The 22,444-nt window shown below is 39.7% G+C and overlaps 1 protein-coding gene across 1 annotated transcript in view; it reads left to right on the top strand.

Moving 5' to 3' along the window:
- ITGAV (integrin subunit alpha V) overlaps positions 1 to 22,444 on the top strand; it is a 167,524-nt gene that overhangs the window by 59,021 nt on the left and 86,059 nt on the right. The window contains exon 4 of the mRNA XM_063430178.1: positions 20,975 to 21,092. Within this exon, the coding sequence (XP_063286248.1) occupies positions 20,975 to 21,092 (118 nt within the window). The remainder of the gene's footprint in view (positions 1 to 20,974; positions 21,093 to 22,444) is intronic.

The following is a 22,444-nucleotide window of genomic DNA, read 5'->3' as shown; positions in this document are numbered from 1 at the left end:
TAAGCTGTAGTTGTGCTTGTGATTTTACAGTTTTCCAATGCAAAGCGTGAGGATGTCCAGCATCGTTTCATGGAGTCAAACTTTGTAAAACTGCAGGAAGAACCTCTGGGGCTGTCTGGCAGACAACCACTAAATGCAGGCTTAACCCTGCAATATAAACTTTGCTTTTTCTCTAAAACTGCAATGTTTTACACTGCAGGGTGAAGGTAACAGGGACAGGGGGAATGTCCAACCCTCCCTTTTTTATAATAAACTAGGGCCTCCACTCGCTGTCATGAATGGGGCTGGGGAAGAGGGCACTAAGCACCCTCTCTACCTTAAAGTTTATAGTATCCCCCATCTGATGCCCAAGGATGGGAGCATGGAGGACACCATATCCCCCAATTATTTCTCAGGCCTCTATCCCTCTTCTACCAACTGGGCGACAGTGGCTGCTCAGTTGCTAAATTTAATGATTAGTAAATATGCTCCTACCTGACAGAGGGCAGAAGAGGCATATGGAGGTAAAATACCCACTTTGTAGCAATTTGGGGTTTATTGACCCCCATAGAAACATAGAATGTGACAGCAGATAAGAACCATTCGGTCCATCTAGTCTTTCCAATTTTCAAAATACTTTTAATTAGACCCTGGCGCTATGTTAGGTCTAGGATAGCCTTATGCCTATCCCACGTATGCTTAACCCCTTATGGACCAAACTTCTGGAATAAAAGGGAATCATGACATGTCACACATGTCATGTGTCCTTAACGGGTTAAACCCCCTCACTGGAAGGCTATTCCATGCGTCCACTACCCTCTCTAAAGTAATACTTCCTGGAATTATTATTAAACCTTTGCCCCTCTAATTTAGGACTATGTCCTCTTGTTGTTGTAGTTTTTCTTCTTTTAAATATAGTCTCCTCCTTTACTGTGTTGATACCCTTTATGTATGTAAAGATTTCTATCATATCCCCCGTCTTGTCTTTCCTCCAAGCTCTACATGTTAAGATCCTTTAACCCCTTTCCGACCTACGTCCCACAGAAATGGTCCTTAAGGGGCGGGGCCTGACCGCTGAAGGGATCAGACGTGCCATGTCTGAGCTCCCGCTCCGGGGCCGGAAAACCGGCACTAACTGCAGGCCAAATCTAACCTGAACACCATGACGGTGACCACCTTGATCCCCAACTGACGGGGTACGAGAGGACACCTTTTAAGACCGTGCCTGGAACCAATAGTGGCCCGACAGGGGCCCGGAGCGTGTAGGGGCTTGAGCCGGGACGAGACGGCCGCTTTCCCGGGTCTCCGGCCGGCGTCTGGCTTCCCCCCCCCACCCTCTGGACCGGGGGGGTCATCCCGGTCTACACAGGTGGCCACTAACAAACCACTATGGGCCTACAGCAACCACCCTGCAGCTGATCATTCACCAAGCCGCACCCCTCAAGATGGCTGCCGCTTGCAAGCCACGTGCGCGATCTGCCGACGCGACTGCACTGATTGCGGAGGAGCACGACAGGCTGGCACAGGGCAAATACAGAGACAATGTCACCTCTTACCACAGCCGGGGAGAGAGTGGGGCTGGAAGAGCTCCTGAACCCTCGGTCTGCAACTAGGGGAGCCATGAGCGTATACCGCACAGAGCCTTCACCAGGCACCCTCCATGCTACATCAAGCCTACAAGCGATGCACCTGACGATGGCCCCAGCCAGGGAGGAGAAGCTCAACCGCCACTCAGATGAGTACCTGAGATGCTTGCAAATGCCTGCAGATCCCTGTCACTGTACATTGAGCTGGACTGCAGTGTCTCCAGGTCCAACATATAATCTTTGAGTCATAGCCCAACTTTACGCATCACAGAAGGCCGCAGCCTTAAGTTACATCCTTGCCGCCTAAGACCTAGTACCCCTTGCTCCGCACCGCAACGGTATTGACTGTCCTGCCTACTGCACCCACTGACCTATGTCAGCCGACAGCGATATGCCCGACTCCAGTAGCCCTACCTAAGCAATGTCTAGCCAGCATGTCACAAGATAGTTACTGCTTAAAAATGTACCAACGTTTGAGATATACCTACCTTGTTATATTGTAATATCCTTGGCATAGCCAACAATCACACTGTATATGGTCTGCCTGTGTTCTCAACTACTCCTGTATCAAATTGTACAAATACTCATGTCATAAATCCCTGGATTAAGCCTGCATAATCTGACAACTCCCCCGTATATTGTTAGTTGGATAAGCATGAAGTATCAACCATTTATGTTTTCCGTATCCTAGTCATTTATGTCTAATATAAAAAATGTGCAACTTCCATGTGCCAAGATACTGTCTATGATGAAAAGCGTATGTGTGCTGCTGTGGCACGTTAAATATGTCTGTCAAGCACTTGCACACAAAAATAAAGAATTGAAAAAAAAAAAAGAAATGGTCCTTAGAGACCTCGGACATGCCTAGTATGTCCGAATATTCCTAGTCACTTACCCGATCGCTGCCGTTCCCCCACCGGCGATCGGTGTTCCTCTCCATCTGGGGGGACTGTGTGACAGCCCAGACAGTCCCATCTTGGCAAATTAGGACCACGCGGGCCATGTGATCACTCTAAAAGAGCAGTCACATTGCCGCAATAAGCATTCATAGTGCTGCCTGAAGGGGGACTGCCTGAACTTACAGGCAGTCCCCCTGCTGGTGGAAAAAAAAAAAAAAAAAGTCAATAAAAAAAAAATATATGCATATGAAACCAAGAGGGCTGCACTCACCTGAACATGCATACATTATAGGTTGCTGCTGGGGCCAAAATATTCAAAATACAGAATCCAGCGCACTCTCTTATTAACTAAACAGTGATTTAAAATCTCAGAGATTGTAATAGTTTTATTTAAAAACACCTCACCTAGGCAAAAAATTATGGGGGTTTAGTTACATATTGTCATACTATGTGTATTTTATTTTATTAATATGTACATATATTAATATTATACACTCAGAGTTAAATTACACACACGTGTGTGTGTGTGTGTATATGTATGTATATATATATATATATATATATATATATAATAACTATATATTTATTATAAATAAAAATAAAATGTGACAATTAATAAAAAATATATATATTTGTAATTTTATTCTAACTGTCTTTTGATATTAAAAAATATATATATATATATATATATATATATATATATATATATATATATATATATATATAAAAAAAAAGAAAAAGAGACCTTGCACTCCAACTTACTTGATTGTAGACCCGGTGCTAGATTGCACTAAATAGATATAGCCAAAGAAAATCAGCACTCCCAGGATTTGTATCAAAAAATGAAAATAAGTCTTTATTCCAACGGTCAACGTTTCAGTTCCGCTAGGGAACTTTCATCAGGACAGAATACACACATTTAAAAAATGGACATTGTTTAAATAAGGAAGGTAATCAGTGAAACTCACAGTTCAGATGTGCAGGGGGCTAATCATCCTTCCAAACGAGCGTCTGGGCGAGTGCAGGAGGCAAATGTCTCTCTATTCGCGCGCTCAGGTTACTTCCTGGTTGCTCGCGTCCTCCATCACCATGGAGACGTCGGGCGCATGCGCAATAGGTATATCTGCTCTCACTGCAGTCACCCCTCGCTCGGATTGCATCTACTTGTCAGTTACCCATGTTTATCCTGCTGATTGGAATACTTTAGCTATGTCTTAACATTTGATGAAGACGATATATTAAAGGGGCCACTTAAAAGATTTTTTTTGGACTTTTCTAATTTTCTTTGACATTCTTTTTTAAAGAAGTATAATAAAAGTGAAGTTTTATTCTTTGATAACTATACACTTTTTTCTGAAGTAATTATCTACTGACACCTGTTTAAAATGGAGGAGAGTATGTTGCTAACAGGAGAGGAATTCCCTCAGATGGACACGTTACACTTCACAGAGGAGCAAGCTCAGAACATATTGTGGGATACTACAAGCTTAGAGCTCCCCACTACAGTCACCACCAAAGATGTATACTTTAAATTACTGCGGCTAAAGAAAAGAGAGGTGGATTTGGACCTTCACGGTCTTTTTTTGTCAGACTATCACAAGGCTAAACAAATTCCAAGGGGCTTCAGGGTTCAGAATGCACCCACGATAGGCAGGATGAAACCCAAAGTTAGGAAAAACTGGGTGTCGGTTATGAACAAATGCTCTATGGATTTGATGCTCATCATTATCCAGGACGTAAGAGAAGATCTACAGATCTACAAAATCAGCACTCCCAGGATTTGTATCAAAAAATGAAAATAAGTCTTTATTCCAACGGTCAACGTTTCAGTTCCGCTAGGGAACTTTCATCAGGACAGAATACACACATTTAAAAAATGGACATTGTTTAAATAAGGAAGGTAATCAGTGAAACTCACAGTTCAGATGTGCAGGGGGCTAATCATCCTTCCAAACGAGCGTCTGGGCGAGTGCAGGAGGCAAATGTCTCTCTATTCGCGCGCTCAGGTTACTTCCTGGTTGCTCGCGTCCTCCATCACCATGGAGACGTCGGGCGCATGCGCAATAGGTATATCTGCTCTCACTGCAGTCACCCCTCGCTCGGATTGCATCTACTTGTCAGTTACCCATGTTTATCCTGCTGATTGGAATACTTTAGCTATGTCTTAACATTTGATGAAGACGATATATTAAAGGGGCCACTTAAAAGATTTTTTTTGGACTTTTCTAATTTTCTTTGACATTCTTTTTTAAAGAAGTATAATAAAAGTGAAGTTTTATTCTTTGATAACTATACACTTTTTTCTGAAGTAATTATCTACTGACACCTGTTTAAAATGGAGGAGAGTATGTTGCTAACAGGAGAGGAATTCCCTCAGATGGACACGTTACACTTCACAGAGGAGCAAGCTCAGAACATATTGTGGGATACTACAAGCTTAGAGCTCCCCACTACAGTCACCACCAAAGATGTATACTTTAAATTACTGCGGCTAAAGAAAAGAGAGGTGGATTTGGACCTTCACGGTCTTTTTTTGTCAGACTATCACAAGGCTAAACAAATTCCAAGGGGCTTCAGGGTTCAGAATGCACCCACGATAGGCAGGATGAAACCCAAAGTTAGGAAAAACTGGGTGTCGGTTATGAACAAATGCTCTATGGATTTGATGCTCATCATTATCCAGGACGTAAGAGAAGATCTACAAGATATCAGACTAAAGATACAACAAGTGGAAAGTGAAAATGCGATCATACTAAATTCCCAGGAAGGTATCAATCTTAACATCAAATTGAATGAAGAGGTATTGAAATATAAGAACCAGCTGGTGAAGTTTAAGCGACAAAAGATGGAAAGAGTACGGATGGATTATGGGGAGAACCGGGTATACAAATGGCTAATGGGTGAGCAAAGACAAAGACCTAGACGCTTTCGTAAGAAAATAATAAAACCGGATGTCTCCACTATAGACGTGACCTCGGGAGAATCTGCATCAGAGAATGAAGGTGTATCTGCACGTAGATCAGTCACTTTTTTAGGGGTCAGCGATCAAATGGAAACTCTATCCCCTCCACGCAAAGTAACGAGGAGCAGTCGCAGAAACGAAAGAGACATGTCACAAGAAGGGGCCAGAGGGGGCATCCCCACTGGACTCAAGGACAAACCACCTCTCAGGAGATAATTCCGGTGTTTAACCTATCAAAAAGATCTCTGACTATAGAAGAAATGGAGGTTCTGAATAAAGGCCTCTCCTTCATCCCTATGATGCTGCCCAACAAATTTCAATGGGACATTGAACTCTTCAAATTTGGGAGGAATCTTAGATTAAAAGATTTTTTTCACAAATCCCAAAAAGATTTAATGATGGTTAATGAGAAAAGCACACAACATAGATTCAAAGCCATCAGTAAATTTGATCCACCCATTTGCCATCCTTCCATTAAGACTTTCCTAATGTCAGTAAAAACAGAGACGGAAGATATCATGTCAAGACATCATTTAAAACATTCTAATATTTCAAAAAAACAAAAACAGATCATCCAAGCACTATCAGAAGATGCCACAATCACTATACGACCTGCTGACAAGGGTGGTGGCATAGTGATACAAAATTATGAGGACTACGCAAGTGAAATATACAGACAATTGGAGGATGGAAATACCTACCAGCTTCTAAAAGATGACCCGACTAAGGAGATAGCTCAAAGAATTCATGATACCCTTACGTTTGGTGTAACAGCTGGGTATATTGATCTACAATTATTCCAATTTCTGTATAAAGATAGTCCCCGGACTCCTATCATCTACACACTCCCAAAGATTCACAAGAATCCAAAAAAAACCCCTGGACGTCCCATTGTTTCGGCCGTAGGGGGCATACTAGAGCCCATTGCAAAGTACTTGGATTTTCTGTTTAAATTACCCGTCAATGGAATACCGACTTGTGTTAAAGACACGCCCCATCTGATAGAAGAATTGAAACAATTGCAAACCCTCGAGGGACCTGTCACATTAATTACTCTTGATGTTTCTAGTCTATACACAGTGATACCCCATGAGGGGGGGATTGAAGCGATGAGGGAACTTCTATGCGAGACGGAACAATATAGTGGACCACCCATTGAATATACCCTGGATCTCTTATCACTAGCATTGAGAAACAATTATTTTCGATTCGAGACAAGGTGGTACCTACAAATGGCAGGTACATCCATGGGGGCGGCTATGGCCCCCATGTATGCTAATGCTTACATGTACCAATTTGAAAAGGAATACATCTTTAAAAAGTATCCTGACAGCATCATTAAGTATTTCCGATATATTGACGACATCCTGATCCTGTGGAAAGGGAGTACTCAGGAGGCGGCAAAATTTGTAGAAGACATCAACGGACTGGCCACAACAATAAAAGTGACTTCCGATATCAACAACCATGTGATACATTTTCTGGATTTGGAGATATCAATCGAACAGGGAAGGATTGAATATCAACTGTATACAAAACCTACAGATCGCAATACATTGCTCCATTACGAGAGTGCGCATCTGAAACATGTGAAAAATTCTCTACCCCTCTCCCAATTTTTGAGGGTAATTCGAAACAATTCAAGGGAATCACAGTGTGATAAACAACTACAGGAAATGTACAATAAATTTACACAGAGAGGATATACTAACAAGGTGTTGGATAGAGCACTCAGAAAAGCCAGAGAACTAAATACAGAGACAGAGAGGAAGCCGCGAGAGAAGAATATGAGAATTCCATTTCCAATGATGTACAATACAGCAACCACCAAAATTTGTCAGACAGTAATGAAAAACTGGCACATTATGGAGAACGATAAGAGTTTGCCGGAGAGTCTCCATCGCAAACCGATGTTTTCGTACAGGAACAACAGAAATTTGAGGGATCTTCTGGTTCACACTGATCCGGTTCAAAGTTATATGCCGGCCAGCAAGAACGTAGTAAATCATGGCTGCGTAAGATGTCTAGGCTGTGTGACCTGTGGACACCTCATCTCTTGCAAGAGCTTCAACCATCCACACACGGGCCAAGTTTTCAAAATCCAACACAGGATAAGCTGCCGCACAGATTATGTAATTTATAAATTGTCATGCCCTTGTGGCTTAAATTACATAGGCAAGACAGAAACGGCCTTGTGTGAAAGGATAAGAGGGCACAGGTCAAGCATTAGGTTGGCCTATAGGGACAACAAGTCAGATAAACCTGTGGCACGTCACTTTCTGGAGAAAGGCCATCCGTTGGCTTCTTTAAAATGTGTGGCGATAGATCATCTCCCAATATCCAGACGAGGTGGTAACAGACGGGAACAGCTACTACAGAAGGAGGCTTGGTGGATTCAAAAACTGGGAACAGTAGCTCCAGACGGACTCAATGAAAAATTGACCTATACCTCCTTTCTATAAAGGGACATGTGCAAGAGAAGTCTTTAGCCGCATAGGATCAGTATGGACTCCAACCCAGTTTAGTCATATGGTGAAATCCGCTAACTCTCTACTCTAGAACGATGTATAGAATGGAGAGGTCTCTAGTCATAATATAATACATTATGACTATAAGTGTATAGTGAGTTGTCCAAAATGTATTGATGGCCCCCTTTGATTTTTTAATTTATGTTTTTTGGTTTTTAAATTAAACTTATGAGGTTGTATTGATTAATAATCAGTATATATCATCAGGGTAATTGGTTTTGACCATGGGTCTGGACATGGTGCAGGAGGAGTTAAGGATTTTCTGCCTGTAGTGTTTTGTATCGTTGGGTTTCTTAGAGGTAAAGAATTTTCCCCAGAGTCCAGGACAGTGGCATACAGGAATTTATGCACAGATTCGGCACAGATTATGTCACATTATTCAAATTTTTATTATTTTTTTCTTAAATACCCTGATGTAATTATGTATCAGGGAATCTTTGGAGTATCTTTGTAATAATAGCACTTGTTAGGCACTAACATTTTTTTTCAATTTGCACCATACCAGTTTGTTTGATAGTTAACTCCTTTTTTTATAATAATAATGACTAAACATTTAAAACTAATATACATTTAGTTACACTTAGAAGGTTCACGTAATTATAATTATTCATTTATATATATATACTGGACATATTGCATATATTGTATATTCTAATTGAGAGACATAATGATAAGATATATTGTTCACTTTAATGTAATAATGGAATATTGGGCCATGGAATATGGCATCCATATACATTAGCACGCTTTAATTTTTTTGTAAGCACATTTATCTATATATAATAGTAGTGTTTCTTTGTATGCGATTAACCAAATGAGTATATAACTTTGTCCGGCAGTTTGAGGGTTTTGAAACAATGTTTCAGTCGATATAATGCACAAATCCTAACTTCCGAGCGAGGGGGGACTGCAGCGAGAGCAGATATACCTATTGCACATGTGCCCGACGTCTCCATGGTGATGGAGGACGCGAGCAACCAGGAAGTAACCTGAGTGCGCGATCTGAGAGACATTTGCCTCCTACACTCGCCCAGACGCTCGTTTGGAAGGATGATTAGCCCCCTGCACATCAGAACTGTGAGTTTCAATGATACAATGCACAAATTCAGTTGTTACAATGCATAAATCCTAACTTCCGAGCGAGGGGTGACTGCAGTGAGAGCAGATATACCTATTGCGCATGCGCCCGCCGTCTCCATGGTGATGGAGGACGCGAGCAACCAGGAAGTAACCTGAGCGCGCGAATAGAGAGACATTTGCCTCCTGCACTCGCCCAGACGCTCGTTTGGAAGGATGATTAGCCCCCTGCACATCTGAACTGTGAGTTTCACTGATTACCTTCCTTATTTAAACAATGTCCATTTTTTAAATGTGTGTATTCTGTCCTGATGAAAGTTCCCTAGCGGAACTGAAACGTTGACCGTTGGAATAAAGACTTATTTTCATTTTTTTATACAAATCCTGGGAGTGCTGATTTTCTTTGGCTATATATATATATATATATATATATATATATATATATATATATATATATATATATATATATATATATATATATATATAATTAAAAATACACCTAGAATGAAATTATATATATATATATATATATATATATATATATATGTAAATATAAATAAATAAAATATGATATATATAAATATATATATATATATATATACATAATTACATAAAAAAAATCATAAATATACACGTAGACTTCAAATATATAAATATGTATATATATTTAAATTCTACATGCATATTTATATAATATGTTTACATAATTAAGTAATTTTATTGATTGCAATTTGGGGTACCTGCCTGACAACCCAGGCCGAAATTGCAGAGAATTTAATTTGCTAGCACTATATTACCCTGTAACTTTCCAAGACACCCTAAAACCTGTACATAGGGGGGGAGGGGGTACTGTTGTACTCGGGAGACTTCGCTGAACACAAATATTAGTGTTTCAAAACAGTAAAACATATCACAGTGATGATATTGTAAGTGAAAGTGCAGTTTTTTGCATTTTTCACACACAAATGACACTTTCACTGATGATATCATTGTTGTGATACGTTTTACTGTTTTTTATTTTTATAATTCTTTATTTTTGTTGTGCAGGTAGTACATAACAGTGTTAAACACCATAACAGTGTACATAGGGGTATACAGGTTAGAGACTGTGGCATGGGTATTTGCACATTTTTCATTTATGAACAGGCTTAATGTATCTGATGAGGTTCAGTTGAATATTTTAGTATATGTATGAAACAAGAGAGTGTTACACGATAGTCGCTTGTGTTAACTAGGCTAGGTACAAGATATTATATAGTATCCTGCATGGCTGCCCTTTAGTATGGGCATGCGCACAACACAGTTATTTTATAATAGTTATTTTATAATGCAGGTACATAGAGTAGGTGTTATGAGAGTAGCTTTTGGGGTAAGCCATTAAAGTAATACTAGTGAGGTAAACCCCTGGGTTGCCTCAACATATCATGGAGTGTGTGTAGATGGAGACATGCAAACAAAACATCAATTATGGTATAACAGAAAGTTAAATTAAATTAGCGGCATCATCAGCACGGGTATAGAAGTGCAGCACAAGGAAACATGTCCTAGAGATTACGGGTGCCGCGCACAGGGTGGTATAGTGATATCAGCCAATGCCTCGGCTCAGTATTTTGGGTGAGTCTCTGGGTGTTGCTATGTAAGTTAGGTATGCCAGGGTGTTTTCTCTCTCCCTCCGGGTCTGTGAGGGGCCCTTGTCCAGAATCCGTGGAACCAGGCTATGGGATATGTCAAGTCCCTCTCTGCCGCTATACTGTGGAGGCCCGGAGTGGTCCGCCTCTGGATGCGGGTGCCGCGACTCTGCCGTTGTGGAACATGCTTTGCGGCTGTTACTGGAGCAGCCCTTCGTCTTGGTAGGTTAGGCTGAGGGTGCACTGGTGCTTTGGAGGGTGCTTTGCCGACGGGAGACCTAGGCTTTGTGCGGTTCCCGTCACTTCGCCTTCTCCCCTGTTGCTGAGGGTGTGGGTACTGCTTTCGAGCCTCTATCTTGTGCCAGAATTGCTCAAACAGTTTGTCAAGGCATTGTAGCATGCCTTCTGCTTCGGTCAGCTCCCAGTGTAAATCTTGCGAGAGCCGTGGCTCTCGCGAGACTTACACTGTGAGCTGACAGAAGAGCTGAACGGACCGGCGGAGGAGGAGAGAGCTGACAGGAGCTGCAGGAAAGGTAAGTAACATCTCTGCAGCCCCCACAGCCCCCTCCTACACAGTGCTCATCTACTGGACCACCAGGGAAGGAGCCCCCCTCCCTGGCCAGCTAGCAAGCCGGGAGGGGGGACGAAACTAAAATAAATTAATAATAAAATAATAATTAAAAAAAAAAAACATTACAAATAATAAATAATAATAATAAAATATGAAAATAATAAAAAAAAAAAATAAGTAAATAAAAAAAATAATAAATAATGTAAAGAATAATAATAAAATTGCCCCCCCCAAGGCTCTGCAACACACACATACACACACACATACACACACACACACACACACACACTGCACTCATACACACTGCATTCATACACACACACTGCATTCATACACACACTGCACTCATACACACACACACTGCATTCATACACACTGCATTCATACACACTGCACTCATACACACACACTGCACTCATACACACACACACTGCATTCATACACACACACTGCATTCATACACACTGCATTCATACACACTGCACTCATACACACACTGCACTCATACACACACACACACACACTGCATTCATACACACAGCATTCATACACACACTGCACTCATGCACACTGCACTCATACACACACACACACACACACTGCATTCATACACACACTGCATTCATACACACACTGCATTCATACACACACTGCATTCATATACACACACTGCATTCATATACACACACTGCACTCATACACACACACACACTGCACTCATACACACACACACACTGCATTCATACACACACACACTGCATTCATACACACACACACTGCACTCATACACACACACTTCATTCATACACACACGCTGCATTCATACACACACGCTGCATTCATTATATACACACACTGGAAATAAATATTCAATTAATATAATTTTTTTAGGATCTAATTTTATTTAGAAATTTACCAGTAGCTGCTGCATTTCCCACCCTAGTCTTATACTCGAGTCAATACGTTTTCCCAGTTTTTTGGGGTAAAATTAGGGGCCTCGGCTTATATCGGGTTGGCTTATACTCGAGTATATACGGTAACTATATCCTGTAAACAACCTGTCTGGGGCTTATTACCTAAACCTCTTTATTTCTGTTCTCTCTCGATCTTTTCTATAATTACGTTTATAGGATCTCTCTCTACCTTTCCTATAATTCCATTTATAGGATCTACCTCTACCTTTCCTATAATTCCATTTATAGGATCTACTTCTACCTCCCTATAATTTTGTTTATAGGTTTTCCTGATAACATTTACCTAAATCTTTCTGTTCTCACATCTTTACTTACCTCCCTCTTTTGCTAAATATACTTATTGTGTGTAAATATGTCTAAAGACTCCAATAAACAGTCAAACGTTAACCCTCTAACCTGACCTGGTCAAGACCATAACACTTCCTCTGTAAACTCACATGTAACAAATGAGTCATTTGTCCTTTTTACTTAACTGATGCTGTTCATGTGTGTGGTTGTTGTGAGTTGGAGTTGGTCGTAGTAGACCAGGTGGTCATATAATATCTGGGGTTAATGTAGGATCCTGGGTTAATTTAGGTTCTGCTCTAACACAGTGGGGGTTGGTTTGTGTGTTAACCCTACAAGGTAATTATTGCAGTTTATAAAAACTGCAATAATTACATGCTCAGGGTTAAGGGTGATGGAAGTTGGCACTCAGACCACTTCAATGGGCTGAAGTGGTCTGGATGCCAGTGTCCCTTTAACAGAAAATCTAGTATGACCTCCTTACGAGTTGGCTCCTCAACGACTTGTTTTAGAGATAATCCCAGCAGGGAGTTTAAAATATGTGTGCTCCTGACACAAGCAGCTGTTTTGGTTTTCCATAGGATTTTTATTTACTCATTTATTTATATTTTGTTTATTATTTTCATTTGGCGGTTGGCTATCAAGTGCTGGCTAGCCGCCACATAATTTACCTTGTGCTGACAAGGGCTTTTATCTATTTGTCCGCTGACTGCTAGCTCTGTCAGCGTGCAAATAGATCTTCAAATTAATATTCAATTACAAATAGCAAGTGAATGATAATTTGCGATACCAGTGCCTTAGATTAGCTCCTGTGAGTTCAGAAAATCAAAGAATGCGAAACAAAATGACAGAATTGGTGGGGCCGACTGAATTCTGACCGCATTTGGCGTTGGCAAATATGAGAATTGACAATGCAGTCAGAATTCGGACCAGGCAGACCACACAAGGCGATGGTCTCCCTCTGTGGAGGGAATAAAGCAGGATCCAACAGTTGGATAGGACCTCTGCCCAACTGAAGGTATATGAATATGGCAGAGGAATTTAGTGTTCTGTGAAAGTAGAGGCCAGATTTTAACACATTTTTACATTTACTTAATTTAAACAAAATGCCTTTATAGCTTTTTATTACATGCTGCAAGGATTCTTATCATAATAAAATAAAAACATTTCTGGTGACAGTTTAACTTGTGTCAGTTTTCCAATCTAACTTTTAAAGTCTAGATACAGTGTCCAAATCAGTTCTCTGTTTCCTTAAAGGAACATGCAAAGCATCATAACCACTACACTGCGCTGAAGTGGTTATTATATCAGGAGTGCCTGGGCACCTCCCATTTTAAGTTGTCAAACCATTTTAGAACATTTTGATTTCTTACCTTGGGTCTGTCTTGCACTGCTCCTCACCTCCGCTACACCTCAGTGAGAGCTGCAAGCTCTGAGCTAAGCCTGGCTGTCTTGGAATTAATTAATTTGCTAAAAGCGATCAGCTTAGTAGGAGCTTCTTGCTCTCATTGAGCCGTATTGGAGGCTCCTGGTGCTGAAAATGCAGATTTGACTGCTTACCAAGGGTGGTGCCTGTGCACTCCTGACACAATTACCACTGTTTCAGTTATCGTGCTTGGAGTGTTCCTTTGAATTGATTAGAGACTATTATCTGTTTTAGACCTTTTGTTTTTCTGTATGTGACAAAGTCAAGCAGTTTTTACATTCTTGCCTGTTATAACTATTACCTCTGACAGGCCTGTGATACCTTTTTCGATTTTCAGTTGATCCTTTAAATGTTTTGTTGGCTTTCATTTTTCAGTTATTTTTAGTTACTCTGTCTGTAGGTGTAGTTTCTGCAGTCTTCATGTATCTCATGGCATTGTAGTTAATACATTGCATGTTCAATACCATATGCTCATTAAAGGAACACTATAGTGCCAGGAAAACATACTCGCTTTCCTGGCACTATAGGGTCTCTAGGTGCCCCCCACCTGCCGGGCTCCAGGGTGAGGAAGAAGTTAACCCTTACCTTTCTCCAGTGCCGGGCTCCCTCGGCGCTGGGCACTCTCCTCCTTCTGACGTCATCGACTGAATGCGCATGCGTGGCAAGAGCCGCGCATGCATTCAGTCAGTCCATAGGAAAGCATTTTCAATGCTTTCCTATGGACGCTGGCATCTTCTCACTGCGAAAATCACAGTGAGAAACGCGGAAGCGCCTCTAGCGGCTGTCAATAAGACAGCCACTAGAGGCTGGATTAACCCTAATGTAAACATAGCAGTTTCTCTGGAACTGCTATGCTTACAGCAGGCAGGGTTAATCCTAGATGGACCTGGCACCCAGACCACTTCATTAAGCTGAAGTGGTCTGGGTGCCTATAGTGGTCCTTTAACTATAACCTAATGCAAAATCTTGAATCTTTATTTCATTAAAGACACAGAGGCGAATATTATGCTGGTCTTTTTCTTGCGTCTTGGTGAATATCCTTTTAACCCCTTAACGACGGGTGACGGACAAGGTCCGTCACTCAGGGGATTGCTATAACGACGAGTGACGGACCTCGTCCGTCACCGGTTAAAATTAACCCCAAATCGCCACGATCGCGGGGTTAATGGTGCTCCGGTCCGCCTCTGTATTAGAGTCAGACCGGGAGCACCGACTCATGCTGTCCCAGCACATGTGCCCGCTCTGACAGCATGTCAGAGCGAGCACATGTGCGATGTATACTTACCTTCCGCCTCCCTGCACTTCCGGGTTCACTGTGAAGTGCAGGGAGACGGATCATCAGTGATCCTGCCCCATGTAAAAAAAAAAAAAAAGTAAAATTAAAATCCCACCCTCCTTTACCCATTTTAATAAAAAATTAACCCCTTCCCTGCCAATTGATCACTGACTACAGTGATCAATTGGCAGGGATTACATTTTACTATGATCTGATTTTTTTTTTTTTTTTAACCCCTGAGGGTTAATTCTTTTTTTTTTTTTTTTTAACCCTCAGGGGTTAAATTTATTTTATTAATTAATTTAAATATTTTAAAATGATAAATTTAGCTAGCTGGGGAGTGTGGAAGTTAGTGGGGAATTGGGGGATTTAGTGTTAGGCTAACTAGGGGTTAACGTTAAAAATGTTTTAAAATAAGCTTAAAAAAGTTTTAATAACGTTTAAGTAAAAAATAAAAAAATAAAAACCCTTTACCCAGTCCAAATAAAAATTAACCCCTTCCCTGCCAGTCAATCACTGCCTACAGTGATCAAAATACAGATCACAGGATTATACTGTGATCTAATTTTTTTTAACCCCTGACGATTAACTTTTATTTATTTTTTAACCCTCAGGGGTTAAATTTATTTAATTAACTAATTTAAATATTGTATAATTAAATATTTTGCTAGCTGGGGTGGGTGGAAGTTATGGGGAAATGGGGAATTTACTGTTAGTGCTGCTTACTGCTAGTTAGGGGATCCCACGCTAAGGTTCAAAATATGCCTTTTGAAATACCCTGGGATGTCTTCTTTAAGAAATGGTATGGCTTTATGGGGTATTTGGATTATATAGCCTGGTAAAATACTCTAAAATGGGACATGGGCACAGCGTAAAAATGTAAAGTTTGAAAAAAAAATGGAATGGCTGTGTCCCAAATGTGCCCCTCCGATGTCCACATATACCTGGCAAAGGTACATACGGGGGTATTTTTGTACTCAGCAGACATAGCTGAGCAACATATGGAGTATTATACAGTGGTAGTACACGTAAGGTTTGCAAAATATACTGTGCAAACTCACTTTGTGTGTCAAAAAGGCAGAAAAAACGCTTATTACCACTACACCTGGTACAAGCGAGCGGAAAAATGATCCCACGCTAAGGTTCAAAATATGCCTTTTGAAATACCCTGGGGTGTCTACTTTAAGAAATGGTAGGCCTTTGTGGGGTAGTTTGAATTTAAAACCTGCAAAGATGCTTGGAAATTGCACATAGGCCCAGCGTCAAAATTCAAAGTTCGGTAAAAACTGATATGGCTTGGTCTCCTATATGGCACTATAGCTTCACGAAATAGTGCCAAAGACATTCATTGGGGGTGTCTTTTTACTCAGAAGACTTGAGCATAATTTGGGGGTTTTGAACTTAGTGGCACATATGAAATATACAAAATGGCCAGCAAAAATGCAATCCGTATGTAAAAAAAAAAAATGCCCAAAATAATTTTTTACCACATACTTTGGCATATATTGGTGAAATAATGGGGGCATGTTAAGGCACAATATGCACCTTATGAGATACCCTGGAGTGTCTACTTTTACAAATGGTAGGCCTTTGTGGTTTTTTTCTGAACAGACAAACTACTATAATACCCCAAATGGAAGCATAGGCTCATTAAATCCGTCTCTCAAAATTCGACTGTGAATACTGAAAAGGACAGGTCTCCTATATGGCACTGTAGCTTCACAAAATAGTGCCAAAGACATACAATGGGGGTGTCATTTTACTCAGCAGATGTAACTGATTAAAAAATAAAACTTTGTACAGGAATAGCACACACCAACTTTACAAAATACACATGAGAAGTTCTTTGTTATAAGTTTGTGTGCCAAAACCCCCCCAAAACACAATTTTACTCCAATATTTAGCAGAGGTTGGCGGTGAAATGGCTACGTAGAAAGTGTCAAAACAACCTTAGGTAAATAGCCTGTGGTGTCTACTTTATATAAACATATACTTTTGTGTGGCAATTTTGTTTTCTTTTATGGCTATAATATCTGGGGTTAATGTAGGATCCCGGGTTAATTTAGGTTCTGCTCTAACACAGTGGGGGTTGGTTTGTGTGTTAACCCTGCAAGGTAATTATTGCAGTTTATAAAAACTGCAATAATTACATGCTCAGGGTTAAGGGTGATGGAAGTTGGCACTCAGACCACTTCAATGGGCTGAAGTGGTCTGGATGCCAGTGTCCCTTTAACAGAAAATCTAGTATGGCCTCCTTACGAGTTGGCTCCTCAACGACTTGTTTTAGAGATAATCCCAGCAGGGAGTTTAAAATATGTGTGCTCCTGACACAAGCAGCTGTTTTGGTTTTCCATAGGATTTTTATTTACTCATTTATTTATATTTTGTTTATTATTTTCATTTGGCGGTTGGCTATCAAGTGCTGGCTAGCCGCCACATAATTTACCTTGTGCTGACAAGGGCTTTTATCTATTTGTCCGCTGACTGCTAGCTCTGTCAGCGTGCAAATAGATCTTCAAATTAATATTCAATTACAAATGGCAAATAGCAAGTGAATGATAATTTGCGATACCAGTGCCTTAGATTAGCTCCTGTGAGTTCAGAAAATCAAAGAATGCAAAACAAAATTACAGAATTGGTGGGGCCGACTGAATTCTGACCGCATTTGGCGTTGGCAAATATGAGAATATTAAGCTTACAAGACAAACATACCAAATTCTAAAATCGCTCCAAATTAAAAGTTTATTTTACTCCTTGTGCTTTGTGACCTGTAACTACCAAAAAATCCCAGACACATTATATATTCTGTAAATCAGAACAACCAAATGAATTTATTTTAATTACTTTCCTTAACCTGCACTAATTGTGCACACATTATTATTGCAAAAACTGTAAAATAAACTCAAAAATTTTCATTTTTTTTGCATTTTTCTGTATTTGTTATAATAAATAAGCATTTATGTGTATATATGTTACATCAAATTAAAGCCCTTTCTGTCCTTTAAAAAACGGTATATAATATGCGTTGGTGCAATAAATTAGTAAAATGCAAATTGCAGTTGAACGCAAACAGCAAAAAATGCCGTTGTCATTAAGTGAAAGACAAGCTTCTGGAGCTCTGTCCTTAAGGGGTTAAGGAGAACTCCATATATCTAGAATTAAATGTAACTAGTTTTCATCTTTCTCAATTAATCTTAAACAGTATTCCTCCCTTCAGTACAAAACTATTGCTATTGCGTTCAACTCTTATCTTCTGCCTTATTTAGTCAACAAAGGGTTAGTGGCATGTTTACTGAAGTTTCCAGTCTAGACACAATGTATTACTAACTGGGTAAACATTATCTGGAAAACAAAGTATTCCTTAGTCATATTTCCTTTTCACACAGCACACTCTGAATACAGTATAAACTCTGTATAATCCGGGTTTAACAAATAAAGAATCCACAAACTGAACAACTTATACGCACATGATGTATAAAAATTCAAAGTGTGAAATAATGAAGAGATCAGTGTGTCCATGTTTACTTGTTTATTTACTTTTAGTTTGTTTGTTTTGTCATTATTAGATAGGCAACCTTGATTATTCATTTCCCTTGATCTTTGCCAGCATTATGGGAGAGGAAGTCCACAACATCTGGAGTGCCAAAGGTTGCCTACCCCAATAGAGTATTTAATATTATGAAAGGAATTTATTGCACCAGGGAATCTATTGTCTCCCATTCCTGGTCATACAACTATAACGTTAAAAAACTAGCCATTCCCCCCCCCATTCCCCCTGCCTCCATCTCCATAAACTAAGACACACATTACATCCTCTGGTGTATTTTGGAATGGTGCTGCCCTAGGCATGATGTAACCTGGGCTACCCCTAATTTAAATTTCCCCAGCCTCTCCCTGTTAAACACTAACATTTTGACTGACAGACACGCACTGACACACAGCGTCATATTGACATGTACACACACATATATATGTACAAACACTCACTGATTTGGCACAATCTGACATACACAATCATTCAGATACACACTGACAGACGCACACACGCACTGAAAGACACACTCACAGAAAGACACACTGAGACACACACATTCACTGAATGACACACTCACTGACAGACACACACACACACTCACTCACAGACATACACACACTAACACAATGAAAGACAGACACTCACTCCCTGGCAGACACACACACACACACACACACATTCACTGACAAACACACACACACATCCTCCCCCCCCCCCAACACTCACAAATTATTATTATTATTGTTTTAATGTAAATCCACCCAGCCTCCCTACTTTTGGGAGAGCTGAGTGGATTATTTACCTGGTGTCCAGTGGGGCTGCTGAGCAGGCAGGCAGCAAGGGAGATGTGATCTTCTTGCTCAGCTCCCTCGTTTGCTGCTTTGTGATGTTGGGAGCCGGATTGACGTCATATTTAATGCCCAGCCAGAGCACAGCTGGCTGCTTGCCGCGGGGGGCGCAAAGGTGGCCAACTGGTCAACTCTTGGGCCCCCATAAAATGAGACTGCCATTTGGGATGGTGTTTTTTGCCACACCCTGGAAAGTGCCGCACAAGGCAAATGCCTTGTTAGCCTCGCAGTAAATACAGCCCTGACTAAATCCATTACACACACTGCATCCTCTACACACGTACACACTCTGCATCCACTTTACATACACTATACGCATTATTTATCCTTGTGGGTGGATTTGGGGGGGGACTCCTGTGGGTGGACTTGGGTGTTGTGAGGATATTTATGGGGTGATAATTATTAAAAATAATATTTCCATAAAAATTATCAAAATTAATTTAGTTTTTATTATGAAAAAAAAGTATATCTTGGCACTGTTTCCCCGATTAATGATTTAAAGCTGAGAATTACCCACTATTTTAATTCTCTTAGATCCTAGAGTAAGTTTTCATTAGAAGAATTTTATTTCACACATTAATCACAAATTAATTATAAAAATATAATTTATTGTGACAATAATAATAAAATTAATATGTAACATGCGTGACAATCAGTGAATATTTAGGTATAATATAAGTATACAATATGGTAATGGTTTCAACACAATATAGACCGCTAAAAGCAAGTTATATGCAACAGTTGTCAACAAGATTTACGACAGAACACAGCATTTCACAACAGCACAGCATAAAGCAATAAAAACTTTGTCTGACAGTCAGATCACACTGAATTAACTTGTTCACTGCTAGCTACAATCCTCATAGGCAAGATATCCTATTATATAGCAATTTTACAACTACAATAATTCTCATACCAGATCATTCACCATTCCTATGTCCATCCAATAAGAATAATTCTACCAGATTTTACGTTTGCAGAATTTTAACTTTCCTTACCTCTGGATAAAAATTTGGTATGCGAACATTTGGCAAATTTACCGTTAATATATCGTTATCTTTATTCCACCTGCAGGAATGGATTTTTTATAACCATATATTCCTTAGCTAATTATGATTTATAATAATTGAAATCTGACCAATATTTATCTAGATATATATTCCTGCTAATAGCAATTTTTTTATTTAATTACATTTATTAAATAAAACCAGCATAATTACTAGTTAAGTTGTAGATTTTTGTTAAACTGTAATCTCTCTCTCTCTCTCTCTCTCTCTCTCTCTCTCTCTCTGTCTCTCTATCTATATAAAAAAAATAATATATATATATATATCATTTTTTTTTTTTCATACATCCATGATCTTCTTTTTTTTCATTTTTTTATTTTTTTATTATTCAAGGCTTGTGCACCACTGTATCACTGGAGGACAGAAAAGAAACAAGAGAGAGAACCTGTTGGGACATGCTACTTGCAGAATGGGAGCACAGTTGTAGAATATGCACCTTGCAGATCTTCATGTATGTATTTAATGTTGCTTACTATAACGTATTTTTCTTTTTGGTTACTAACCATTAGAACATTACAGCATCATTGTCACACGCTTTAGGATGGTAACGTTTATTAAGTATCATAAATGTGCTCCATCAGCCCAACTCATGCATGGAATGTATTTGTTTACAGTGATTTAAAAAGTAATTATAAATTGAATGCAAACTGTAGGTCAAATTATTTGATTTGGAAATTTCTACAACTCCCTATTCTTCCAAGTCCACTATTTTGGCCTAAAATACTCTTGTCAACTCTCTAGAATTCCCAGTTCATCAATCAAACCCTTGTGTATTTTGGCTATATGACAATAGAACAGTTGGGAGAAGATATTGGTTATTCTAGATAAACTTGTACATGGTGATTGTCACAGAAGCACTGTGGGTCCCTAATAATTCTCTAAGAGAAGCAATGGATTGGACTGATATCCGTATTAATGATCTCTGATTAGATTGCTAAGAGGAGTCTGCCTCGGTGCTGGATTACAGGTGAGTTTAAATGAACACACAAGACACCATAACCTCAACAGAGTGCTCATTGTAAGTAGTCAAACCAAATTAGTACGGTTTCCCTTCTTAGCCACTGCCTGTGTCCTCTATTGCCACCAGAGGAGCTTCCAGTAACTCCTAACGAGGCCAAAAGCGTCAGCTGCCTTCTCTTTGCCTGCTCTGCAGACAGATAACTTCTGTCTCTCTGTTGGAAGTAGTGAAGCCAGCAAGTGGTACATTCTAAAATGATTACAATGGGGAGGAGGGATATAACTACTGTGACTACTTACAATGCTTATAATGTTCCTTTTAAAGTGTTTTTTTGTTATATATAAAGTAAGTAAAGTAATTTTTTTTATTTTTTTTTCTTCTAAACTGATTTCAGCTTCTTAAGATATTGCATTATGGAATTTTAGTAGAGTAAGAAGAGAAGGTCCAGGGACACAAGGGTATATTCAATGCAGACAACGAAAGACCTATCGTGTCCAATAAAGTCTGTTCTGAATGTACTCTTGTGAACTTAGACCGTTTCTTCTTACTACACTCTGATTTAAAAGGTTGCACCACCTTTGTCTGTGTTAAACCAGGGGAAGATTAAACTGTTAAGTGTATGCATTTCCCTACTCATCGATCATATAGAATTTCAGTTTGATGTTGTGTGTGTGTGTGTGTGTAATATTACATGTATCACTTGATTCACATTTTATTTCCATAAGGTTCCAAATTCAGCTGTCTGGCGTGTTTTCCATCAAAGATTCAGAAACGCTTGTCTCTTTCTAAATATATTTTACCTCAGATTGCCTTTTTTATTAATACTATGTTTTTTTTTTATCTTT

The sequence above is a fragment of the Pelobates fuscus genome, chromosome 8 (assembly GCF_036172605.1).
Source record: "Pelobates fuscus isolate aPelFus1 chromosome 8, aPelFus1.pri, whole genome shotgun sequence".
Classification (NCBI taxonomy): domain Eukaryota; kingdom Metazoa; phylum Chordata; class Amphibia; order Anura; family Pelobatidae; genus Pelobates; species Pelobates fuscus.
This window is presented reverse-complemented; position numbering and strand designations above follow the sequence as displayed.